Source organism: Sinocyclocheilus grahami, unplaced genomic scaffold, assembly GCF_001515645.1.
Source record: "Sinocyclocheilus grahami isolate Dianchi unplaced genomic scaffold, SAMN03320097.WGS_v1.1 scaffold189.1, whole genome shotgun sequence".
NCBI lineage: Eukaryota > Metazoa > Chordata > Actinopteri > Cypriniformes > Cyprinidae > Sinocyclocheilus > Sinocyclocheilus grahami.
Window position 1 is genome coordinate 570254 of NW_015505368.1, and position 20031 is coordinate 590284.

General features: G+C 37.5%; 1 protein-coding gene across 1 annotated transcript in view; it reads right to left on the reverse strand.

Annotated features, from left to right (window-relative positions):
- Positions 1 to 293: 293 nt before the first annotated feature.
- LOC107594718 (doublecortin domain-containing protein 2C-like) overlaps positions 294 to 20031 on the reverse strand; it is a 37392-nt gene continuing 17654 nt past the window's right edge. Inside the window, exons 7-12 of the mRNA XM_016284876.1 lie at positions 16814 to 16907; positions 11180 to 11280; positions 10933 to 11070; positions 5694 to 5763; positions 1085 to 1135; positions 294 to 962 (exon numbers count right to left, since the gene is read on the reverse strand). Of these exons, the coding sequence (XP_016140362.1) occupies positions 1092 to 1135; positions 5694 to 5763; positions 10933 to 11070; positions 11180 to 11280; positions 16814 to 16907 (447 nt within the window). The 3' untranslated portion in view covers positions 294 to 962; positions 1085 to 1091. The remainder of the gene's footprint in view (positions 963 to 1084; positions 1136 to 5693; positions 5764 to 10932; positions 11071 to 11179; positions 11281 to 16813; positions 16908 to 20031) is intronic.

Consider the following 20031-nt stretch of genomic DNA (forward strand, 5'->3'; position numbering starts at 1 on the left):
CTCCCACCCTCCACAAAAAGTGCATGCGATTAAAAACTAATCGCATAAAATAATTTATCAAAAGTGCCACGATGGTTCCCACTCAAGACCTTTGCTTCTTAATTATTAATTCCCGCAATTAGACAACTTACTATGTACTGAGTGTGAGGGGCCCATGCAATATTAATAGCGATGCATAATTATGTAATACATTCCAGACATAAGAAGCTATATATCCACAGTGGGCTTGTCAAGATAAAGACATTTTTATTTGCTTTATAAGATTGTTTCATCTCCAAGAGGGTCTTGGTGGATAAAAGAGCCACAAATGCAGGGGTTTTAATGACCTCCCATATTACTTCTATCAAGTTTAAGACACACAAACATTAGGAAAGTATTCCAACACAACAGACAGTCTTGCTATCAAAGTGCACAGAATGCATCAAAGGCTTACCTTAAATAAAAAAATATGGATGAACCGCAGAGTCTGTCAACAAGGGAACAAATAAGGCCCCTGAATTAGGATGTAGAACACAGTGCATTGTGTGATAAATTATCAATTATGTTCATGCCAGTATTGGAAGATTATTGAAGGTCTTCATGGTGCCTGAAGCAAATATGGAACCCCATCTACAATGGACTTGCTGGAGAAGTTTGGCTTTCATCTCGAGATAAGCATCAAAGCTCGCTTCGAACAGAGAAAACTGGCAATCAAACTAATGTGTAACCGGGCAGTTGTGCACTTCACAAAGCCCATCATCAGAACAGCAGCTGAGATCACACAGAGACAGCGCCGTCTCCTCATACAAGGTCTTCCGAACATTATTTTTTTCCATGTTAGAAGCTATGGCGAGATGCTTTGAAAATCTTTAATGACTTGCTTGTGCGAGTGAACATCCTCATCGACCAGAAATCTTCATATATACAAATAAAACAGAAAGCTTCAGAATAACTCTTCTTGTTCAAATCTTCATCTTGGATTTCTAATTTGTAAGGACAGCACATAACTCTTTGATAATATTTTATGTTCACATCTAATCTCACATTAAATACAACGAACTGAATATACTTCTGAATGCTCAACAACTTTTCATTCAGTACATACCTGTTACTTAAAAGCCATTAGGTCCGCAGTTCAAGGTTACTTTTTTCTTTTCTGAATAAATGCAAAAAGAAAATGTGACATAAATTAGAAAATACAATATTATTCATTCAGAGCGACAAGTTCAGAGTGAGCTTGACATGGCAACCCACTCCACAGGCTACTGATATAACTAAAAGTGCATTATTTATATAAAAATTATATTATTAATTCATAGAAGTGTTAAACTTTTTAAGGCAAGACACCCCAGGTGAATAGAGTAAAGAATTTGTAAATATCACCATACTACTCCAGTTAACTTATCACATTAAGAATTGCAAAAAAATTTTGTATTACAAGATTTCTAAAATGTTATGTTTAAATATGAGAATCTATCTATAAATATGCACTAATCTGCATCAATTTCCAGAACAGAAATCTGAACATTGGATAAAGCAAGGTTCAAAATTCTTCATTTTGACATATTAAAGGTTTGTATTCACTCCATAAATCGTAAAATACTGTTAACAGTATTGTTAACATGCTTTTAGGATTAAAATCTAAAATCTGGCATACAGTATGATATACGGACAAACCCCTCAGTAAAAAAACCTTCAAAATATAGATGAGAATAAAACTGTTAAGTGCCACTGAAGTGGAGATTTGTGGCTCAGTGCAGGGGAAAAAATTTAATTTGAGAAATGCTCCATCCGTCCCTCGGGTCATTTTGACCCAAACATTTTTTTCAAAAAAATGCAAAAAATCGTTTGTTGATCATACTGGTCCAAGATTTCTTTACTTTTGTCACACTTTTTTGAATGGATTCGAGGAGTTTAAATGGGTGCAATAAAAAAAGTAACAAAACTGCATTTTTCATTACATTTGATTTTTTTTTTTTATATATATATACAAAATCTGAGACAATCCAGTAAATATTTATACACAAACGAAGGGCTGAGACTACAGAATATCCCCAATGCAGAAAAAACTCACATACACACACACACATGCACAAACACACACATGGTACACACACTCTCATAGAACACATTGTAATATTTTTCATGTTTCTGCTGGGTAATTTTTCCTTTTTTTTTAATTAACACAGTTAGATTTGAGTGATGTGGTGGATTAGATATAGATTATATCATATTTATATATTTTTTAATATATTATATATTTATTTCATATTTATGAAATTGTATGAATATACATGTTTAGGTTATAATTCAGTTAGAATTTTTTTGTTGTTGTTTTTTTTTACAAAATATGGATTTTGTAATGTTTCAATATATATTTTAATCCATAAACAACCAAATTTAAGCCTTAAGATGATCTAATTTCTCATGTTTCACTTGTTTTGTTCAGTTAAAAATCTCCATAGGGTTATATAGGCCCCTCTAGTGGCTGTAACCATAAAATGCAATTGTATGTAATTTTTCCCCACCAGATGGCATCAGAGACACTCAGTGACTCAATTCCAAGGCCATCTGTTGGTTTTTTTAGATGAGACAGGACTGAAATTCCCTTTCGTGGAACTTCGAACTGCGTCCTCTAGGGGTCGCTATGGGGGGGGAACGCCTCATCGTGACCCGTGTCTGAAGCCTACATTGAAAAAACACCAACTTGTTTGGCCGGCGACAGCCATGACGTCACTACCGTCGCAACTAGTACAAAATAGGCGCCGGTAGCGCACATCATCACTTTCTTCGTCTTCACTGACCGTTCTGTTTGAACCGTGCATTCCAAAAGCAAAGTAAGAGTATTTCTTTTCCTACTATGGCGAGCACTAGCGGAGCGTTTAGAAAGTGTGTACATCCGTGTCAGCGGTTTCTGACACCCGATGATTCACACGATCTATGCGTTGTTTGTTTGGGCGAGGAGCACGCACGCGATGTCTTCGAGGAGGCAATCTGCGTGCATTGCGAGAGCTTTTCGCTGAAAAAGCTCCGTTCTCGTTTGTCTCTCTTCTCGAGTGGAGAGGGACAACCATCGGTTTCCCGCGGCCGTGGTAGACTACTACCAATCTTGTCCCGGTGGGACCTGCACACTGTGAGGCTCTAGTAATGTCCCTTGGCAGCCTAGGCTTCTGGCCGCAGGGAGTAATGTCACTGACAGCCGTCTAGTCCAGGACAGGGGTAACTCCCATAGCGATATGGTGTAGTTGGTACTTAGTGGCTCGCCATGGTTCTGGCTTGCACTCCCCTCAGCATGGCGGCGTGGGTATACCGTTCCCCATAGCGACCCCTAGAGGACGCAGTTCGAAGTTCCACGAAAGGGAACGTCTCGGGTTACTTATGTTTATGTGACCATGGTTCCCTGAGGGGAACGAGACACTGCGTCCTCTAGCTTTTGTGCCATGCTGCGGACACAAGCTTCAGACGAAGAAGTGATGATGTGCGCTACCGGCGCCTATTTTGTACTAGTTGCGACGGTAGTGACGTCATGGCTGTCGCCGGCCAAACAAGTTGGTGTTTTTTCAATGTAGGCTTCAGACACGGGTCACGACGAGGCGTTCCCCCCCATAGCGACCCCTAGAGGACGCAGTGTCTCGTTCCCCTCAGGGAACCATGGTTACATAAGTAACCCGAGACGTTCTTTCTGTTTTTTTTTTTTGGTGAAATAATGTACAAAAACTGCTTATTTGTTTATGTTTTCTTAAAAATATCCAGAATAAAAGGTAAATATAATAAAAATCATCAAACAATAATAGAAAAACCTACATAAAAAATTATAAAAAAATTTTTTTATAAAAATGTTCCAATATTAAGCTTTCTGGACCAAAAATAAAATTAGTGTCATTTTTGGCCTTCGGGTCATTTTGACCCGCGAGGGACACTTTTGTTATAGGTTCGGAGATGTGGATTGAATGCAAAGATAAAGTGCAATAAAATAAACTCTTGTATTTTGGATGTTTTCTTTCCACTAGTCTGAAACATCATGTTATGTAAATCCAAACAATGTTTTGCCTAGTGTCTTGCCTAAAATGGGAATAAAAAAAGTAGGTTAAACCATTCAAAAACCATTTTGTGGAAACTGTTTGATAGGACATTGAAAGTGACACCATAACATATGATACACCCACACATTACATGACTACTGCATATTACATGATTGGTGTTCATTATTCCTGTTGTATGAAAGAAGATACAAAGTGGTGTGGTACACATTGCAGATCATGTAATACTACACTAAATGAGCGCTAGGCTCCAGCCCCAATCACAATCCAAAGAAAACATGGATGTACTTTTACATCTGTGAAGGGGTTTCCTGTTTCCAATGGACACTGGAGGGCTGCCATCCATTTTGAGGTCTGGTATGGATTAGACATTTTGATATTAAACAGGCAGGTTTCAGAAGTCTTCCTCTTGAGTAGAATACTAGATTTTAGTTTAGAACCAAAACGAAAGAACTTAAAAAGACTACAGTATGTGAAATACAAGAAATCACAGCTGTGAAATGCCAAGCACAAACAAAATATCTTGCATCTAGTGTCATTCAGATGTTTACGCCCCCATATCTAGTGCAGAACTTGCCATGAAAACATTTAAATGACTTTATCTCTTCCAGTTATTGCATGAGAGATAAAGCTATTAAGAGAATGGGAAACAAATGGAAGCTTTAAAGGCTAAATTTACATAGAAAATAAAGGAAGCATGCTGAGATGGTGTTTGGTGTCCATCATATGCAGGATAATGGTGTGGTTATATTCACCCAGGAGGCCATGCCTGCATTTGTCAAGCTTATGGTTTCAACCTATACAATTCTGGTATGGAACTGGTCAAGTTTGACAGCTCCTCAGCTCTCATGGACTTATGGGATAGCATAAGTGTCTATATTAGCATAAGTGTCTATATTTGCATCCCAGCAGATGCAGCATGTCATCTTAGTATCTCTGAGTTTTTGAACATCCTACTTAATTGAGGTAGTGTTTGTTGCATAAGGTATAGTATGGAAGTACACATACAATGTAAAGGTAGTTGTAAATTATTAAATATATTCAAGGAAGATGATCAATCACAATTCGGTATGCAAAAAGATGTTTAAAAAAAAGAAGAAGAGCAAATAAGTGATATTAAGTGTTATTATTATTGTTGATTATTATAGTTTTTATTAATAGTTTAGATTAGTTTTTTATTTTTATATTTTCTCATTTTAATTGTAGCAACTTTCAAATTTTTATAATTATCTTAGATATGTCTATATTTTTATTTCAGTTTTAGTTTTAGTTATTTTAGTACACCAAGTTAAACAAAATTAAAATGAGAAATGTTTCATCCATAACTGACTTCAAATAAGCTTTTGTTTATTTTATTTCAGTTAAGGTTTATTTTATTTGAAGTAAAAAACAACAACGATTTTTAATAAAAATAGATATTTTCACGATTTTAGTTTGATAAACGTCGCAAGGACATTGATGTTGGGTACATTCTGAATGTTAAATATTCATTTATTATATACTCAGATGATCTCATATGGTATCAATAGCTGGATGGTGTCTAAACTGTTATTTTGTAATCAAGAACCATGGTGATATATGATTAGTGTATTAGTGGTCTCTTTACAAGTGTATCATGTATACTTGCACCACAGGAATTTTGGCTGTTGTTTTACCAGGCATTTAGGAACTTACCCTTTAAAAACTTAGACATATGCGATCGTATTCCACACTTCTCTGAGGACATCTCCTCCCCCTTGGTGTCCTGAAAACATAAATCAGAATCTCATCCTTTGATCTAATTAAGTTTCAATGCAGTACGATCCTCATTTAGTGAAGCTGTCAAGTAACGCCTTAAAATGATATATTAAAGTCAGGCTAATGCCTCTTTTGAAGTGAAAAGAAAGAAATATGGCTTTTACTCATGCACTACCACATGAGTACTACATAAATGATAATCAGCTCAATTAGGATACTTAACAAAATGGTTTGTGTTTCTTCTATTTGGATTGCATTAAGACAATATCTTTAGAGACTAAGTGTAGATCTAAGCATAGATTTTATGCTTGTAACTAAAATTACACGATTAAAGGAATAGATCACCCAAAAATGAAAATCTGCTGAAAATGTACTCACACTCAGGCCATTTAAGCTGATGAGTTTGTTTGTTCATCAGAACAGATTTGAAGAAATCTAACATCACTTGTTCACCAGTGGATTTTATGAAGCTATACTTTTTGTGCAAAAAAAAAAAAAACTTTATTGCCCAATTTCTTATCTTCTGTGTCAGTCTCCACTGCACATTTATGAGAGTAACACGTGTTTTTTTTTTACACACAAAAAGTGTGTATGTTCTTGTAGCTTTATAACATTATGGTTGAACCACTGATGTTGCATGGACTATTTTAACAATGTCCTTACTACCTTTCTGGGTCTTAAACGTGGTAGTTGCGTTGCTGTCTAGGGTCTGAAAGCTCCCAGATTTCATTAAAAAATAACTTACGGGTTTGGAACGACATGAGGGTGAGGAATTAATTACAGAATTTTAATTTTAGGGTGAACTATCCCTTTAACTGAAAATTTAGATTGACAGCTGTGATGAGCATTCACATTCATTGTGTGGAAAGGAGCAGCTTGAACATTCTTCAAAACATCTTCTTTTGTGTTTTACGCAAGAGGGTGAATAAACAATGAAAGAAACTTGTGAAAAAGTATGGCAACATTTAAATATTTCTGTAACAGGGACTCAAGATGTTTTCTTAAGTGGCCCATTGGACAAAACCTGTGCATCTCCATCTGATTAATGACTATCCATTGTCTAATAAACAGTAATTGAATGGTCTACTGCAGAGGCCTTGAAAGCCTGGGAGAGCTGCTCGCGGCCCGTTCTATCGTCTGGGGTTGATTATGGTTGACCTTGTGTGAAGCGCACTTTGAAACAGTGAGTCTAAGCTGGGGAACTGTAGCCAGAGAGCAAAGCAGAAGATAAATGAGCAGATACTGTATTGACACGGCTAAAGGAGATCAATAATGTGATCAATATCTATTTGATTTTTATCACAAAACTCTGTGGAGGAGGAAGACGATTGATCAAAAGTGCCAGGACACTTTGGCATATCTAACAATATTAATTAGGAAAAACTGCTTAGGTGACTGATTGCTAAATCAGTCAATATTGTTAAAATCAAAACAAATGATTTCTGCATTTAGATGTATAGCCTATTTCTTTCTCAGGATGGATTTACTGTAAGCTTTGTACTACAGTAATTGTTTTAACATGCTAAATGAGTCCTTAGGCATAGTTATTATGATAAGAGTTCATAGAAGTTAGAATAATTACTTGTTTAAACATTACATTATAAACTATTGTGATTAAGTCAAGTTAAAGTATTTTATTGTTATCTGTTCCTAAACAAATGCATTTGATTGTGAAAATTAAGTGATTCTAAATAGCATTTGAAAGCACAAATATACAGTGCACACCCAGTGTTGAAACTTTATTTCGCTAATTGAAATAAAGCTGAAATAAAATGAAATATAAATATTAGTTGAAAAAAATAACTAAACTAAATATATAAATTAGAAATGCTGGCTTAATGAAATACTAAATAAAACTAAATGAAATACACAAGTTCAGGTTGAAGCGCTAAAATTAATTTACTAATACTAAAACTGAAATAAATAAAAAAATAAATATAAATAATAAAAATAAAACTAATATAAATGACAAAAGCGCTTAAAATTACTCAAACTTAAACTAGATTTAAAAATGAAAACTAAAAATATAAAAACAAAAGCTAATTCAAAATATTAATAAATACCACAGTAGTATAATGCTAAAATCACTGTTCACAGCCATAGAAAAGTACAATTAAAATTATATAATTAATATAATTATTAGTTTCATAACAGGGACTGATTTTGTTCTCTTTTCCATTCTCCCACAAAATCACAAAACTTACTTCAGCAGATTTATTTGTGATTTATCTGTAAGTAAATTGTATATAAATACCAAATCATTGCATACACTTTACTGTAAACAATAAGTGTAAACAATCTTGATGTATTTATGACAGCTTAACTTGTGCTGGGGTTCAGTGTGTGTTAATGCAAATCAAAAATGGCATCATTTCTGTTAAGGAGGCTGTTCTGACTAAAACACTATCATATAATTGAATCTGTTCATCAATAAAAAGCGGAACTCTAGTAACAGTAGCAGGCGACATAATTCAAAGGCACGTCAACGATGAGGTAATATTTATTTTGAAGCATGACTCATATATAGTGAATGAAATGTTTTAAGAAGCTTTCAAATATATCAAGCTTTTAAGAAGTCTTCTTAAATTACATGCTTCTAAAAGATCAGAGGGTCTATGGATAATAGCACTTTGTCACCAAAGCAGCATTTTTACATTATGATTTCTTGCATACTTAGCTCAGGTTCTGTTGCAACAACATATTTGTTATGCTTTTTTTGTCATGCAAACATAATAAGGCTGCCATTGTAAAATATTTCAGAGATTAAAACTGTCACCTCGATATGAAATGCACAGCAGCTTCATAATAACTCATTATCACAAAATATCTAGGCCATAATGTACACGTTACTGTCAGAATCTTATGAAATAGATCTGTTCGAGGGTCATAATCAAGCGTTACGATGCTGGATAATAAACACGGCCGGACAGGAAAAGAATTGCACACAGCTATGTGTGCAATGGGAATACAAGCCTTCAGCATGCGAATATTTATTGGACATTGTTGAGTGCTGGGGAACATGGTTAATGGTTAACATCACGCAGTCCTTCTGAGCAAGTCCTGCAAGATTAGCACTTACATGTCTTTAGTGCCGACACAGTGAACGGTCATAAAAAGGAGCCCTCATCCGCTCTTGTATATCAAATCATGTTTTGAGCGGTGATGATTATTCTGCCAATTAGTTGAGGCTGGACTGGTGAGAATTACTACTCACTATTACACATGGTCCATTCCCGAGATCTACAGCCACCCTCGATTTGGCAATCTCCATACAGGACTAAATGTGATAAGAAATGAATTATACTATTGATGAGGTCCTTAACAAGGTAATAACCGCGCTCCCCAGTCAATAATTATTCCGATAAGAATATCTTTATTATGAAAATGCTGACTGCAGCAGAAAGTCACAGCACCAAAACAATACCCAGTGGTGTAATTGCCTTTGTCTGAAATTATAGTTTTCATTAAATGGAATGCTGCATGTTATTGATTGTTTAAATAAGACTCGATATCTTCCTGTTTCAAAGCACTGTGAAATTGCATGGCATTGTAATATTCCAAAGCATTGTTGTGTCTGTTCATCAATGTTATGAGATTCACACTATAACGAGTCAAGGACTATTGGCAACAATAACTGCTGTATCTAAATGGGCTAATTTTATGGGGTTAGATCACAGACAAAAAAAAGAAAGAAAAGCAAATCGCTGCCTCTCTCCTCATGACCTCATCTACTTTGTGAACAGAATGGAGAGGGAATATGACAGACATGTGCTGCGTTCCATTCAAAGTCAGTGTGGGATATTCCCACTAAAGCCATAACCCAGCTAACAGGGTAGTTCTCAGAACGTTGGCTGATGTTCTGGAAAGATTCTCTCAAATTAATGAACAAACATTCTTCAAGTAACATTAATAGAACATTAGTTCAAAGTGATCTGGTTTTTAATAACATTCTCTAAAAATCGTTATGCACACAAACCTTATTGATGCATCTTTGATGGATACATTGTTCATTTTTTCCTGAAATGTTGTCGTCGCTTGTTCATGTAACATTTTTAAAACATTACTACTTGCTACTTCATTCAGAATTCAGAGAACTTTCAAAACTAGCGTTCCCATAATGATTGCAAAATGATGAAATAGAACGGCTTTTTTTACAACAGCCAAGAAAAAATATTTAAAAAACTGGATGTTAAATTTTGAATGTTAAGAAAACGTTTAGAAATGTTTTCACTACTTAATGGTAACATTAGCGAAATGTTCTTGGAACATAATTTTGTTAGCTGGGAAAGGCCTTCGTGTTATGCATAATGAAAAAATTGCCATTTCTGTTTCTGTTTGATTGTCAAAAAAATAAGTCTCAAAACAACAACACTGTTTTGAGACAACCAATACTAACGGTTATTTTGTATGCTTAAATTTTAGTCAACAGATTCAAATCAACAACAACAACAAAAAATTTACTGTGCACACCTGTCTTGGCAGACAAAAGTTTTAGCATCTTAAAATAGTACAAATCAGAGAACTGGATGTTAAATTTTGAATGTTAAGAAAACGTTTAGAAATAATGTTTTCACTACTTAATGGTAACATTAGCTAAATGTTCTTGGAACATAATTTTGTTAGCTGGGAAAGGCCTTCGTGTTATGCATAATGAAAAAATTGCCATTTCTGTTTCTGTTTGATTGTCAAAAAAATAAGTCTCAAAACAACAACACTGTTTTGAGACAACCAATACTAACGGTTATTTTGTATGCTTAAATTTTAGTCAACAGATTCAAATCAACAACAACAACAAAAAATTTACTGTGCACACCTGTCTTGGCAGACAAAAGTTTTAGCATCTTAAAATAGTACAAATCAGAGATATTTTATGTTTCGTATGTTCAGTTGCATTTTTCCATGAGTTGTGAGCTTCATACTTTTGGTACTTGTTGATCTAATGACTGTTCCCTGCTCTCTCCATGTCTGTTGGGTTGGAGGTCTCTTGACTCCTTCATACTCGAGGTATATTCTGAGATATGTTGAAAGGCATTGTGTTTAAATTTCCTACATTGCAATCTAAGAGAATCAGTGGTCAAAGCACAGTAAAGAAGACACAAAGTAACATGGGTTTTTTAAATATTCAGATTCTATGCTGTGAAGGCATTACTAGGGTGTAAACAAAAGTTTATTTTACCTTATTGGTTCTAGAAGGGGATGACCTTGTTGAAAAAGCTGCATTTTGATGGTTTTTTAAGTTTTTGGCAGGGCTATCACTTCCTGGTCTGGGGTCTTTGTAGGAGTTTTGTTCCTCCTCAACTTCTTTTACTTCAATCTGTGGGAGAAGAAAGCATTCAGCTTTTTCATTGTTGCATCCTAATTTTAGTATTCAATAATCTTTATGACTGAAATGTGACATCATGTATATCGCTTGTCGTTTTCACCTGTTCAATAGGAAGATCCACCTTCATATTTTCATCTTCCAGTACTTCAGATGCTACTACTGCCTCCTTCCTTTTGTTGGTGGCTCTGAAGAAACTTTTTTCTGGAGAGGGCGATAAATCCTAATTACATGCTAATCATATGTTGGATGCATCCATTAGTACACAAAATTCTCTTCATTTTTAAAAGCATCCAAAGTTTCATATTTAGAAAAGTTGAGGACTGCATCAACTATCATCATAAATATTTCATCTAAAGCAACTATTAAGGATTTTACGGTAAACAGATAGGAGGTGCATGTTTTTCTAGCGTTTCAAAGGCCCGTATGATAGAAAACATTTAAAATCAGAGCATTAAGTCCATTAGTCCATTAGTAAGAACCTTGAGACCCTGTTTCCACTACTGAGCTTCGATGTTCGCAGTGAACAAAATGACACTTTAAATAGACAGGCTCTGTTGCGACTAAATACAAATCAATTAATATTTGTTACAAAATGCTCAATATCTTCTCTCAAAACATAGGCTATTAACACAGACAAAAAATATGAAACGTCTTGTTTCAGCAGACAAGACATGAGGGTTAAAGTGATAAACATCCTTCAGCATTACCCAGAACACTTCACTTCACCTCACATCAAATCAAGTCCGTCCAAGCTCAGCACTTCACAAAGCATTTAATGGGCTTTCTTGATCCTGAGATGCAAACTGCATTCATCTGTGCCTTTGACATTCAAAGGTAAGACAATCTTGGCTAATGATAGGCTGATAGCAGATGCACTCCTCCTCCAGAAGGTGATGGGAATGGCTCTCGCAGTCATGGCATGTTTGATTACCCCTCTGCAGCGATTGATGTAGTTAAAAGGAGGTTTTCTTGTTTTATTTTTTTCAGTTTCTGCCATTAGGAATGGCATTATGTGGATCTTCTGCCCCATGGGACATGATCAAGTATCCAGAGTAGGTATGAGCCTTCATCGAGGGGCTTTTATAAGCATGGCTGCAGACATACCGTCCGAGGCTAATGCGAGATCTGCATGAGTGAGGGAAACTCAACTCCATCACAAGGACTGCTGGCTCGGCTCTTATGAGCAAAGTGATGGCAGCTCCGGAGCGCCTGCAATTACTCACTCAATGACCTCATGGCATGTAAAAGACACAATGCACTTGCTCAGTCAAAGTCTTGTTCGGTTAATCCAGTGCACAAAAAGTGTCAATCTCATTCACGTGTGCCCCCTCAGATTTGTGAGCCAAATGGATTTAGAATATAACGATATATATATACAGTGGGTACGGAAAGTATTCAGACCCCCTTAAATTTTTCACTCTTTGTTATATTGCAGCCATTTGCTAAAATCATTTAAGTTCATTTTTTTCCTCATTAATGTACACACAGCACCCCATATTGACAGAAAAACACAGAATTGTTGACATTTTTGCAGATTTATTAAAAAAGAAAAACTGAAATATCACATGGTCCTAAGTATTCAGACCCTTTGCTCAGTATTTAGTAGAAGCACCCTTTTGATCTAATACAGCCATGAGTCTTTTGGGGAAAGATGCAACAAGTTTTTCACACCTGGATTTGGGGATCCTCTGCCATTCCTCCTTGCAGATCCTCTCCAGTTCTGTCAGGTTGGATGGTAAACGTTGGTGGACAGCCATTTTTAGGTCTCTCCAGAGATGCTCAATTGGGTTTAAGTCAGGGCTCTGGCTGGGCAATTCAAGAACAGTCACAGAGTTGTTGTGAAGCCACTCCTTCATTATTTTAGCTGTGTGCTTAGGGTCATTGTCTTGTTGGAAGATAAACCTTCGGCCCAGTCTGAGGTCCCGAGCACTCTGGAGAAGGTTTTCGTCCAGGATATCACTGTATTTATATATGAATAAAAGCCTACATTAAAATATGTCATATAAATTGGTCTCCTCATTAGAAATTAGCCTACTGATTGCCTCCATGGACAAAAATAATAATAATATAAAAAATATCTGACACACATATACATATATGGCATGTTCTGCAGTTCTTCCCTGCTGTACCGAATATCGATACTTTTCAAAGTATCATATCTATTTGTGAGATAGTTTAAGTTAAAATGGTAATTAAACAATGTTTATATATGAATAAAAGCCTACATTAAAATATGTCATATAAATTGGTCTCCTCATTAGAAATTAGCCTACTGATTGCCTCCATGGACAAAAATAATAATAATATAAAAAATATCTGACACACATATACATATATGGCATGTTCTGCAGTTCTTCCCTGCTGTACCGAATATCGATACTTTTCAAAGTATCATATCAAAGTTAGAAATTCAAATATTGTGACAAAATTAATTTTGTAGGGTGCCACAAATTTGTTAAAATTTCCAAAGGGTGCCGCGACTAAAAAAAGGTTGGGAAACACTGCTATACAGTGCTTGCATAAAGCAAGTAGTGCATACACTTGTAGCTGTTATGTATCTTTGTAATTCATTGTAAGCCCCCTTTTGAGGCACGCACAAGCGCACGAACCCCCCCACCCCCTCGTTATAACAAAAAAAACAAGTGGGCTCCCCCAAAGTCCACGGTATAGTTTGAACACTGTATATATATACTGTATATGCACATATAAACGACAAATAAGAAAAAAAAAAATTTAAAGTTGCACAAATTTTGTAAAGAAATAATAAATGAATTCTTTAAAAATTATTGTATATTAATATATTAGACTATCATTCAAATGATTCTTTTCTCTTTCTAAGGCCTGGGACACACAAGACGATTTTAAAATCTTATCTGAACCAAGACAGTGAACTGAAGAAAGTTTCAACAGATTTTTAGCCTTATAATCCTCTGAATGTGCACACTAGATGATTCGACCAGACCACGAGACCACACACTTGTTAGGAATGATTTCACAGTGACACAAGATCTTAAGGAGACTCGAAGAAAAACTCGTAGCGAACAATCGGCATTGTCAGCTGGCTCTTCTGGCGGTGTTCTGTTGTACAGTGAAAAACAAAATCTTTCTCAGTACTCTACTTTCGTAGTAGAGTATATGTTTGTGGCTACCAAGTTTCAACTATAGAACCACACATCCGGTTGGTGACACTTGCTCACTCTCATTGGCTGTATCATGTCAGAGGCAGCCCGATCAAGAGTCATAAATATCAAAAATTTCAGTTTGGGGATGCTCCGTCTCAAACAGGAGCAGTTAAATACCTGTAATGACACCACACAATAGAGACAGGACAGAAAATCATTTGCGACAAGCCTCAAATTGGTCGTTTGGGGGTGCAAATCGGGCTTAAAATCGTCCTTAAAACCTTCAAGTGTGTGGTCAGCCTTATGCTCACCAAAACTGCATTAATTTAATTAACAGACGGTTCAAAAGAACCACGTTTATTTAAAACATAAATGTTTTGCAACATTATAAATGTTTTTACTGTCACTTTTGATCAATTTTATGCATCCACACATACTGAATAAAAGTAATAATTTCTTTCAAAAAATCTTGCTGACCAAAAAATGTTGTATTATATGAGCAATATCACACGAGTAGCAGTGCAATATGGCTGTATATAGGCACAGCTATGATTCGGGCCGAGTTCAATAGGTAATCACAGTGTGCCGATATACAGCCATATCACATGGCTACGAGTGCGATATTGCATTTATACAACAGTTCAACAGCACAAGTGTGTAAATTCATGTCGGCGCCGATGGCTTCGTGGGCAGCCCAGATTCAAATCTCTAATTGATAGCTGAGCCAAAGCCTCTGTTACTAATAATTCGAAAACGTCACTAGTAACGAAAGAACTTCGTTGTTTCATTGAAAGCTTCTTGTATGCCTGTATTAAAATCTCATTTTATTATGTATTACGTATATTGAGAGAGACTGACTGAGAGAGTGTGATTACCTGCATCTGATATAGCATTCTTTCTTCAGCTCAATCTCATATTCACAATTAAACATTAGTTTGAAAATACACTGAGAAAAGTGATATCTTTGTCGCACTATCCTTTAATCTGGAGCTGACGCCCTGGAACTCACATCTCCTAAAAACATCAAAGCTAATTTTCAAAAAGACATTATCTTTATTTACTAACTGCATATGTGAAGTCTAAAAAAAGTACATTCTTGCCTTAAAACTCTTAAAACTGCATTCCATGACAAAAAACAGTATTATTTATAAAATGATTGGATTATTGGATTATTATTGGAAAATTTGGGGATTTGGGCATCCGCCATGACACTCGCTGAGTGAGTGATACAAAGGGTGAAAAGGTTGGAGTTCTGATATCACTAGAGAATCACACTCCTCTCAGCCAATCAGGTTTGAGGACCAGAAAGAACTGATGTATATTGTTACGGCCCAGAGTGTTCTCTTTTTAATATTTGTCCACTAGGTGATGCTTGAATGATTTATGATTGCTTGAAAACGGTAGCTATGATGTAAGTCTTTATACGCAACAGAGTGAGAGAGACTTGGTTAATGAAAGCAAAAGAACAGAAACCAATATAGAGAACCAATAAAGAAAAATCAGAGAGAATGAGAGAGAGATTTCTCATGAATAACTTATGATCATTTTGATTACCTATCAGAAAAAAATTGAAACATTTTGTTTTCCCTGGCATAGCTAACAAGGCACTTGCATACATTTTAAATGAAATGGCCTGATTGAAACAGTATTATTTATAAAATGATTGGATTATTGGATTATTATTGGAAAATTTTGGGATTTGGGCATCCGCCATGACACTCGCTGTGAGAAATACCGCAAGCGGAGTGATACAAAGGGTGAAAAGGTTGGAGTTCTGATATCACTAGAGAATCACACTCCTCTCAGCCAATCAGGTTTGAGGACCAGAAAGAACTGATGTATATTGTTACGGCCCAGAGTGTTCTCTTTTTAATATTTGTCCACTAGGTGATGCTTGAATGATTTATGATTGCTTGAAAACGGTAGCTATGATGTAAGTCTTTATACGCAACAGAGTGAGAGAGACTTGGTTAATGAAAGCAAAAGAACAGAAACCAATATAGAGAACCAATAAAGAAAAATCAGAGAGAATGAGAGAGAGATTTCTCATGAATAACTTATGATCATTTTGATTACCTATCAGAAAAAAATTGAAACATTTTGTTTTCCCTGGCATAGCTAACAAGGCACTTGCATACATTTTAAATGAAATGGCCTGATTGAATTTATCTGTGATTTAAAGCCCTCTGCAGCATTTGAATCCATGCTGTGCTTTAATATTCCTCTCACAGAACGGCATTCTATCCAAGAATGAGAGCGTATTTCCCTAATGTAGGTGGGCTTTAGAGAACAGCCTGTCAATTCAAAGCAATTTGTGGCGCACACACACCCGCGCTCACTGTATTGCGCCGCACACATGCAAGAGTACAAGATCCCTCTTTTTTGCCACTCTCTTTCACTCCCTTAATCATAAATGCATCACAATCACACAGCAGAGATGGTATAAGAGAAAGACGGAGGGCAAGAGAGGAGAAAATAAGACTTCTACAAAAACAACAGTCACAGTGCCTATCAGCAATTATGTAAAACGCCTGTCTCTGCCGAAGGAAGAGGTGGGAAACTGAGCTCTAGGGAGACAGAAGGAAAATCGTATCACAACTTGCCACACTCACCCGCCGTAGCAAAGAGATCTGGGATTTTCAAGCCCTGCCTGGGCTGTTTGGCGTAAAAAACGGAGCCGGCGCTGTCCACTCCTGGTTTTGCGAACTACGAGAGTAGAAAAAGCAATCTTCAAATAAAGACCATACATGGCTGATTCGATCTGATGCTTAAAGAGTGTCTACAATTCTTTGATAACAAGAAACAACTGTTTTCGAACACAGCTCATTCTTCCTCTTTTACTCTCTTTTTCACATTTTCCATTGACCTCAATTTTTCATGAGCTGATATGCTTTGTAGCTCCCCAGCGACCGGCACGGTATTGAATTCATCTGGTTCCAATACATCCCATGCAAAACCTATCAATCACCAGAGAGCACAGCAAACTAATCATTTATTGATGAAACAGGGCAGTCATGAATTTCTAACTGCAATAGTCTTATTTATCAAGCCAAATCAAACAATGAGGATCCAAACAAGCTTTAAAAAAGAGACTTGGAGGGAATAACTTATTCTTCAGCAGACAGCAGACAGTTATTGATGATGAAAAAAGAAGACTGGGGCACTGGAGACACAGAGAGACAGAACAGTGTGAAGAGGAGTTTAGAGTGATGCTTTGACAGCAGGATGCATGTCTGAATTAATACTCCCACAAAAGGTAATTTTCTTCCAGCAGTCAGTGCATACCAGTTCTACCATTGGGAGCAAGGTGAGCCATTTCTGGCACAATGAGGGAAAGAGAAGGCTTAATACATTTTTCTCCAGCTCTTGTCACTGTTAGTTGGCTCCATAGAGAGGCAGCTTGGGGGTACTTTACTGATCTCCGTCTTCCACTGGTACACACTTCGGGCAATGGTGTTTGCAAGCCCACTAACATGGGTCCTGGGGAATAGCTGAATATTTGTTCTACTCACTTGCTTTTTAAAGCAAACTCTGCCTGACATGTCTTTGAATTTGAACAGACATTGGTGGGCAACAGAGAAATAAAACAACAGAATGGCCAAAAGTTCTGCTGGAATATTCTATTCATATAGTTCGAATTCATTCAGAATTCACATTCATAAATGACACTCTCGTGATGAACGTGCCAAATTCACAATCTGAAAACTTAGTGGAAAAATGCTGAAGTCAAGAAGTTGTTAATGTATTACAATATTTGTTACGTATCCAGTCCATGAACTTCCGTCTGCTAGCCATCAGAGGTCACCATTTTCATTGACTCTCGCACTACACACTGTTGCATAGCACCCCGGACTACACATCCCATCATTCATTGTACTGATTGCACACAGCACTGATTGCACACAGCTGTTTCATATCTCTCACTCACTATATAACACTCACTCAAACAACCATGCTCTGCCGAGTATTGCTTAGCCGGTTATTATTCCTAGTTCCTGTTATCCTGTCCGTGTTTCCTTGTTTTGCCTTGCCTTGTTTGTTTTCTCGGATTCTGATCTTTGCCTGTTTTCCTGGATTTATCCCTCTAGTCTCGCCCCTGTGATTCTGTCTGCCGATCGTTGACCTACGATAGTCCTAGGACTATTCTTGTGTTTTGCCTGCCATATACCTGTTTGCCATTGTTCGACCCTGCCTGTTATGACCATGTCTCTTAAATAAAAGCTTGCAGATGGATCCACATGTCTCACGTCTCGTCAGCCCCGTTACAGAATACTCGGCCACACAAGGATCCAGCGGCTTTTCAAGTTAACATTGGCCAGGTATGGAGCCCATTCGTAAGATGGCGGCCACACTAGAGCACGCTCACAAAATGGTGGCGACCGCGGAGCACGCTCACAAGATGGCGGACACAACAGCACCCCGTTATGTCACAGCTGCCCTTCATGAGTCCTGTCAAGTCACCATGGATCCTCCCGAGTCAAGTCAACTCACAGCAGATCTTCGTGAGGCAAGTCAAAACACACCTGTTCTTCATGAGTCCAGTCAAGTCACAGCTGATCTCCCTGAGTTCGGCCAAGTCACGGTTGATCATCATGAGTCAGGTCAAGTCACAGTTCATTATTATCATGAGTCTAGTCAGGTCACAGCTGATCTTCCTGAGTCAAGTCTAATCACAGTTGATCTTCCTGAGTCAAGTTTAGTCACAGTTGATCTTCCTGAGTCGAGTCTAGTCACAGTTGATCGTCATGAGTCAAATCGAGTCACAGTTTATTATCATGAGTCTGGTCCAGTCACAGCTGATCTTTATGAGGCAAGTCAGGTCACAGTTGATCATCATGAGTCAAGTCAAGTCACAGCTGATATTCATGAGTCTAGTCAAGTCCCAACTGATCGTCATGAGTCAGGTCTAGTCACAGTTGATCGGCATGAGTCCAGTCAAGTTACAGTTCATTATCATGAGTCAAGTCAGGTCACCGCTGATTTTCCTAAGTCAAGTCTAGTCACAGCTGATCTTCCTGAGTCAAGTCTAATCACAGTTGATCTTCCTGAGTCAAGTCTAATCACAGTTGATCTTCCTGAGTCAAGTCTAATCACAGTTGATCTTCCTGAGTCAAGTCTAATCACAGTTGATCTTCCTGAGTCAAGTCTAATCACAGTTGATCTTCCTGAGTCAAGTCTAATCACAGTTGATCTTCCTGAGTCGAGTCTAGTCACAGTTGATCGGCATGAGTCCAGTCAAGTCACATCTGATCTGCCAGAGCCTCGTCACATCTCAGCTGTTCGTCCAGAGTCACGGCACGCCTCAGTTATTCATCCAGAGTCACGTCACATCCCAGCTGATCATCCAGAATCATGTCCCGTCCTGTCTGTTACACCCAGATTCTCAAGGTCAGCCCTTCGGTATCCCAGTCTGGTATCCAGTGTGAGGGATGCACCGCTGGTGTCTGCACACACAGCTGGTATCCCCAAACCCACTCACTCTAACCCTTCTGTTCATGAACTCATTCCCCTGTCTGCAGCACTTCCCATATGGGGGGTTGCTTTATGGTGTATCTGGGCCGCGTACACCACCACCGATTTGTTAGAGGCAGCGGCACCGGCTACAACATCTCCAGACGTGGCGGCTTACGCTGCAGAACCTTCCGAGGTAGCGGTGTCCTCTGCTGTGCTCCCAGAGGCCATGGTATCTGCTGCAGTCTCTTCAGAGGTGGCGGCGCATGCTGCAGAACCTCCTGAAACAGCGGTGCTCGCTTCAGCTCCTTGCGTGTTGGTGGCGCCCAGCAACGCACTTTCAGCCTGTCCTGTTCCGGCCAAGGAGGCCGCCTATGAA